A 7,370-nucleotide genomic window follows, 5' to 3' on the forward strand; every position below is an offset into this window, starting at 1 on the left:
TTTCATTGGATCGGTTTAGATTTCAGATTTGATTTCCAAAGTCGAACCAATTCAACCCAAACCGACCATTTACAAATTTATATAATTTTATTTGTACCTATATTGTATTATTCATACTTACATATTTAAATCCTTATATATTTATATTTTTTTTTTGAAAGTTTATATGTTTATATATTTATTGCACGACAAGTGCATATTTGTATAAAAAGGGTTTCAAGTAGTTATGTGAATAAATATGCATTAAAATGAACAAATATTATCATATATTTAAAAAAACATTGACTTAAATTGATTATATAAAATAAAGTTATACATTATTGTATTTATTATTTATTATACATTTTTAAGATTTAGACACTATAATATATATTTTTTAAATGAGGCACATTATAATATCAAATGTACACTATAAGATTTATACACTATAATTGTATATCATTGTTCTCACATGTATAATCGTCAGACTCATCTTTCACCTCATAAACAACGCATTAAGCGGTGGATGTTGATCAATAACTTTTATCCATTCACAGCTGTTGAAAATTTAACCTTCTACCATTTATTTAAGAAACAGAGTTCTGGTTTTAACACATGTAGTGAAGAGAAATGGTACACACAACACAGGATGGTGGGAGTCAAGACTGTACAAGAAAATCCAACCATTACATCTCATCAATACTAGTCTACTAGACACATGAGTTGAGCTTATTTGGCAGATTAATGTAGTAAGTCATTCATTAGAAGCTTTGAGGAGGCTAAATGTCATTTCTGTCTTCTCTTGCTTCATACTCAATACTAGACACAGCTGAATTTATTTGGCAGATTAATGTAAGAAGTCACTCATTCAAAGCTTTGTGGGAGCTGAATGTAATTTCTGTCTTGCTTCCTACTTCCTTTTTCTTTTTCCTTAATATCCTTGCTTGCATTGCCTGAACCATCTTTCTTGCTGACCTGCGAGAGAATAAAAATTATGTTTAGAGAAGTTAGTAGTAATGGATATCTGAAGAAATATACTCACTCATGGATTCTAATGATAGCTTTCATGATTTTTTCATCTTTGCCCTGGGTGTCCACACCCCCTTTTAGATCGTAAGACTAATTGCTTTTGGGAAACTGTGGCAAGCCTTTTAAACAGATGACTTTCTCGAGATTTGAATTTGTGTCATACACGGATTAATTTGCTTACTACCAGACTAGATTGTTAACTTGGTGATAACTTTCATGATTATGACTATTTTAAATATCAATGAGGAAAAACATATATAATGAATCTAATATGTCAAACTCTTACCATGTCCTAAAATGTTAAACTAAAGGGTGAAGACACAACAATGATTTTACATTATATTTCTAACAACACTGTATTTATTATTCTTGACTTGACTGGTAAGTAAACTGATGAAGAGAAGCTGACCTTTTGTTGCTCTTCATGGAATTGATAACTTGGTACTGTTTTCCGCCTTGAGACAGTTCTCCTAGCTTTAAAATTAGTACTCTTTGTTGTTGTTGGTTTGAAGCTAACTTTTTCTTCTTGTGATTTTATTGAATAGCTATCAAAATGAAAGGGCACTTCATTTGATCCACAACTCTCCTTTTCTTCTCCAGCAACATCTAAAAATCTTGCTTTGATTGTGAATTTGTCATTGCTTTGAAAAGGATCATACTCCTGAACAGCATGGCTTTCAACTGATGAGGTTTCCGGAACCCGGGTTGCCATCCACCGTTCAAGCCAACTCCAGCTCATGTTTGGTTCCATGTCGTTATGTTTTGTTGGTTTTCTCTTTGAACAGATTCTCAGCTGCAGCAACTTGGATTAGTGTTCTGTTTCCGCCTCTATCCTTTCCTTACATTACATGTAATAGTTTATAGAGAAAATTGCACTGATCTCCCCTGAGGTTTATCATTATCGCATAAACCTCAGGGAGAGAGTCAGCACAATTTGCCGTAGTTTTTAATGTTTACCTGTTGTGAGAAAGCATAAGCCAGTGCTCTTTCCCTCCTGGTTGATGCCTCCATTCTGCTCTGCATCCTCTTTTTTGAGACATAGCTACTCACTGTGCTGTCATCCCAATCTTCCTGAAATGGTCTTTGTTATTATGCAGCTTAAGAGAATTTTTATTGATGGTGAACTGTAGCTAATTTTGGTTTTCCTAAGTTAAAGTTTTCAGACTCTTAGAAATACTTCTACAATGTGCTATGTGTAAAATGTACCCTCTTTACTTGAACACATGTGATGTTTATATTAAAAGTGAGAAATGGTAGTAATACACTGTCACTGTTTCATATTCTTCTTCCAAAACACACTTTATTAGGTGGTTTTCATGTGTTACATATTTTTAATCCCTCTTCTTTCAACTTTTAATAAAATATTAATCATTGATGTTTAAAATAGGCTAGGAACATGCCTTAATTGGTAACTGTCTCTAAATCCACTTGAGCCTATTTCAAGTTCTATTTTTTATTTTACTTTTTTAACCATCATGATGAGCTAGTTCACAAAGTAATAATATCCTCCGTTATACCTTTTGCTTTATTACTTTAGTGCTGGTCCTGCGCTGAATACTATGGTAAATGCTCATTTTTTCTCCTTCCACTGAGAAAACTTCAATGGAGTTCCCAGTTTGGACTTCTATTGATGTTGCCATGGAATTTCTGTCTGGACTTTTTGTTGCTAAATTGAGCTCCTCTTCACCAGTTTTCGATCTGATGGTTTCTTCATTTTTACGCCTCAACTGAAATGTGCAGGATACTAGTGAGTTAATGAGCAACAAATATTCCTTATGCAAGGGTCAAACATAATATGAATCACACAGATATTAAATGTAGCATTAAAGAAGTTATGAAGTGTTTTTGTGGATCAGCAACATGAAACTAAACAAATACATATTCTGTAACACCTAGCCAATTATTTCTTTTGCTTTCATAGAATTATTATTACTTAGGGGATATATCTTTTGATGTGAATAAGCAAATTGATCTAATCAAAGTTTGGTGAGCTAACCAGGAATTCTCTATATGCTGACTGAATAATGAAAGCTGCTTCTTCCTCATTCAATGATTTGGAGTTTGAATTTTCCAATTTCTGTGTTACATTCTCTACAGTTTCTTCACTCCCAGTGTCTCCTTTATCAGAACTCAAGTCCCCTTGTGTAATAGTAATCTCAGAGCTATTAACTGAAGCTGAATCTTCCACTGCAAGAACTGAATTGAATTCATCGCCACACAAATATGATCTAACAGATACCCATCTTCTATTTTCAGCAGAATTTCGCCTCACCTGCTAGCAGAGGACAATTCAAATCTGGTTTATTCATCATGGAGTACTCAATTATAATAGCAATGAATGAGAGATGCGTTGGAACAAGAAAATGTGCATGTTTTGGAAAGCATTCTACAATTGGTTTTAAAGTCAGAATCAATTATGAGAAACTGTGAGTAGCTTCTGAATTTCAGAATTGATCATGAGAAAAACGAAACCAATCCAAACATGCTAGTAACTGTTTTATGCTAACTGTGGTAGATAAGGTGCATCCTACCACAATTAATTCTAAAACAACAATCAATACTCGGGAGAAACTTTTGTAAGCAGTTTTTGAGTTTCAAAACTGATTCGAAAAAAATAGAAACTTATTCAAACATGCTAAGCAACAACAATATAAAGAGAACAAAGTAAGAGAGAAGATAGAGATACAAATCTTGAGAGACTCACTTTGCTTTCATGAGACCCAAGAGCACGGTTTTTGGAGAAGACACTTCTAACCAGCACCCTAGTGAAACCCATCTCTAGGTTACCAATTTCAGAAGAGAAAAACTTTTGCAAATTCCCAAAGGCATTGTCCCCAACGTAACTATATAATTAATATGCCAATGCACATGTGCATATGGTGGAGGAAGGCTACATTATTAGAACTTGGATAAAGTAATAAAGTCAAGTGACATTCTTACTTGCCCCCACAACATTAGACATTAAATAAAGTTGTTTTTGATATTTACACGAAACTGCTAACTTTATTTATAGAAAGAAATCAAACGTTAGCTAGAAATATAAGTTTGATAATGATCTGTCTTCTGGGGATTGCATATGTATAGCTGGAAAATGGTACCTCTAAATCAGAAAACACTAGAAGTTGAAAAGTTAAAGAAAGATATAAAAGGCAATGGTTTTGAGTGCATGTTGCATATACTTTTGGCACATGGCTTAAAAGAGGAGTGGATATATAGGCTTTCATAAAGCTTGCTTGTTACTTGAGTTATGTCAATTTCTTTCTGATTACTGCTTCTTTTGTCCTTGAAAACTGGCTTTTTTTAATGTTACTTTAGTTTGATGCATGTAGCTTTGGGGACAGGTTAGGAAGCCATGAAAATTTTGCAAGGATTCTTCTTCACTATCAATTTTCAAAATGTTTTTTTTGGAGGTGTGTGAGTTTTGTTTGCAAGGATTCTTCTTCACTAGTCAAGTGTTTTGGGGATTCTGTGCGTTTCGTTATCAATAATATGCAATGCGAGTAAATTTTCATTTTAATCTATAATAAAAAATAGGCTTAATACATCAGAAGGCCCCTGTAATTGTAAAGGGAATCAAATCTAGGGCCTAGAAAATTTTTGCATCAAATTGGGTCCCTATAAATTTTTTTTTAATTCAATTAAGGCCAAAGTGTGCCAGCTCTCAATTTTATCCCAGTCATCATTTCCACGTGGCTTTTATTATTATTTTTTAATTTAAAAAATAATTAAAAAATATTTTTAATTCCAACTCTATTATTTAACCAGAAAACTTATTTTTTAAAAATTTACTAATTTACTAATCTGATCTAATTAAACACAACACAAAATTAAAAACCCTAAAATTATGAATTCATCCCCAACCTCCCAACCACCTTCCTCAACACCTTCTTCATTCCCACTCTCATCTTCAACAACCCACTACTCTTTCCTCCTGTTGTAACTCGCTCTCTTCTTTCCGATGGTTTCAGTGGCCAAATTGGTTACGGAGGGATCCAGAATGGGAATGAGAGAGGGAGGCCGACTCCAGATCTTGACTTGGGTGCATCTTCATTTCCGGTTTGCTGGGTTTTCTCTTCACCCCCACTCACCATTCTCCTTAAAGCTTGAATCTTTTCACTTTTCCTGTACAGATCTGATTTTTCGTTCTCCATTTCTTCTTCCCCTTTGTTGGATTTTGGGATATTTGGTTTTGGGGGTGGGGTGGGGATTTTGGGATTTTGGGATTTTCGGTTCTGGGTTACCCCATCAAAACCCACACCTCCATATCTCTCTCTGCGAACCCCTTATCCCTTATGTGGTGGTTCTTCCTTCTTCCTCTCATGCTCTACTCTGCTCTCCCTTCTTCCTCTCTGCAAGTTCTGGTTGTGGGTTCAATTCTTTTTTTGTTTTGATTTGATTCTACTGGGTTTGAATGTGCTGTGGTGGTTTAGATATAGGTTCTGTTTGGGGGTAATGGAAATTTTGATGATAGATGCCGGTGGAGTTGAAATTGGAAGAAACAGAGTTGTGGCACATGGTGGTTATGGGGTTTGGAAGCAATTTACCAAGTGGATCAAGTTTATCAATTTTAGGGTTGAATCTGAGATCGAACTTGGTGGATCTGGACAAGATCGAACTTTGTCATCTTGTGTTTGATAAGTGTTGTTGTTGCTTGTTTAGAGTTTGATAATTTGAATTCTTCTTCCTCTCCTAAAATTCTGAATTCATCCTCAGTTTGATACTGGTTGGGTTTGTTGTTGATAATTTCTGGGTTGAGTTTGTTGTTTTTGGGTGAAGGGTTTAATTTATGGATTAGATAAGTAACCCTAATTTATTAAGTTTTTAAATTTTTATTCTGATTAAATTATTGAGTTGGAATTAAAAATAATTATAAAAGCCACATGGAATTGATGACTGGGATAAAATTGAGATTTGGCCTTAATTGAATTAAAAAAAAATTCTTAGGGACCCAATTTGATGCGAAAAATTTTCAGGCCCTGGAACTGATTCCCTTTACAATTACAGGGGCCTTCTGATGTATTAAGCCTAAAAAATATGTTTCATTAACTTTTTGTCTCAAAATAAATGCTAACTATATTAGCGCTAATGTAGTATAGAGTATCCAAACATAGATGAAGTTGATGGAGAGCCTAAAAATGAGTTAAGAACTCCTGAATGCTATGGTAGAGTGAATTGATCAAATGGAATGAATGCAAATGAAAAGGAAAAAAAAAATAGAAATGCTAGGACTATCTTTAGGGACAACACTATGGCATCACTAAATTTGTTGAATCAAAATTGTGAAAATTGTGAAAAGATAAGTGAATGTACTAAAATCGTGAAATCATTGAAGTTAGGAACTAAAACTATGAAAATTGACGTATGGGATTAAAATCAATTAATCACCAAGTTAGGAGGGAATTGCAGTAAAAGTATAAACCTGTGACTAACTAGGATTAGGATCTACTAACCATATTCAATATATAGATGTATGAACGCATGCCATATCTTTATTTGATAATAGAAAAGAATCAAAAGATTCATATTATAACTAAATATTTGCCATATGCATTCACATGAGACCATTTTCTTGTACTAAAAATACATTTACATGACTTTTTTTTGGTGCTACGGGTGGTGGTGGTGAAGAGACATGTTTTTTTTTTTTTTTATAAGTAATTATGAATTGAATAATAATATGAGGCACGAGAACTTCCATGCACGAGACGCACGACAAGTGCATCTTACCAATTTATTTTTTGTCTTTTTATTTATTAACAATTTGAGTTGTTTTCCATAAAACATGAAACAACTTGTCGTGCTCTGGGTGTGCCAATTCCTTGGTGCTCTATAGCAATGCTCTTATGAATTATATTGAAGCGAAACACAAGAGGTACTTTAACCCAATACAAATAGGAGAAGAGGAAGAAAAAATAATTAAAAGTAGTAACTTTACATAACAACATCATTGATCCTCCTATTAGTAAAAGCCCACCACCCACCACCTCCTTGATAACAAATTAAAGAAACATGCCTCATTAAAAAAAATATGCCTCATTAAAGGGAGAGGTGATATATAATAATTGAACTTCCAACTGCAATACGTATAGGTAATTCATTAATAAAAATATCAAACTGAGTTCAAGATGTTACTGGTATTCTATCCCATGGTTTGTAAATGTTTTTTCTCCGTTCTACAATTTTTTTTTTATTTAAAAAATGGGAGCTTCAACATAAAGGGGAAATCCAACTCAATTTATAAATTCACTAATAAAAGAGACTCACAACGGATCATAAGATCTCCCGTTACTTCAGCATTTAGATCAGCGATAAGAGTTAAAGGCAAGTACAATTGTTTTGTATACTAAATGACTAATTCATTC

The 7,370-nt window shown here is 33.6% G+C and overlaps 1 protein-coding gene across 2 annotated transcripts; it reads right to left on the minus strand.

Annotated features, from left to right (window-relative positions):
• Positions 1 to 508: 508 nt before the first annotated feature.
• Positions 509 to 3,959, minus strand: LOC130733516 (protein IQ-DOMAIN 33). Of its 2 annotated transcripts, XM_057585735.1 has the most exons (7): positions 3,713 to 3,959; positions 3,005 to 3,283; positions 2,526 to 2,735; positions 1,966 to 2,079; positions 1,418 to 1,801; positions 894 to 954; positions 509 to 798 (listed from the first exon to the last, which is right to left on the minus strand). In XM_057585735.1, the coding sequence occupies exons 1-7, from the start codon at positions 3,782 to 3,784 to the stop codon at positions 734 to 736; spliced, it is 1,185 nt and encodes a 394-aa protein (XP_057441718.1). In that variant the 5' UTR covers positions 3,785 to 3,959; the 3' UTR covers positions 509 to 733. The 2 variants fall into 2 exon arrangements, with proteins under 2 accessions (XP_057441718.1, XP_057441717.1); XM_057585734.1 differs by having other exon boundaries at positions 509 to 954; positions 3,005 to 3,280; positions 3,713 to 3,941.
• Positions 3,960 to 7,370: the final 3,411 nt, after the last annotated feature.

The sequence above is a fragment of the Lotus japonicus genome, chromosome 1 (genome assembly GCF_012489685.1).
Source record: "Lotus japonicus ecotype B-129 chromosome 1, LjGifu_v1.2".
Classification (NCBI taxonomy): Eukaryota; Viridiplantae; Streptophyta; class Magnoliopsida; order Fabales; family Fabaceae; genus Lotus; species Lotus japonicus.

Bases quoted from the DNA above. Each gene is read 5' to 3' on its own strand.
- LOC130733516 (XM_057585735.1), bottom strand. From the start codon at position 3,784: ATGGGTTTCACTAGGGTGCTGGTTAGAAGTGTCTTCTCCAAAAACCGT. The intron at 3,284-3,712 runs GTGAGTCTCTCA...GTCCTCTGCTAG, and splicing joins TTGGGTCTCATGAAAGCAAA to CAGGTGAGGCGAAATTCTGC. The intron at 2,736-3,004 runs GTTAGCTCACCA...TGCACATTTCAG, and splicing joins CAGCATATAGAGAATTCCTG to TTGAGGCGTAAAAATGAAGA.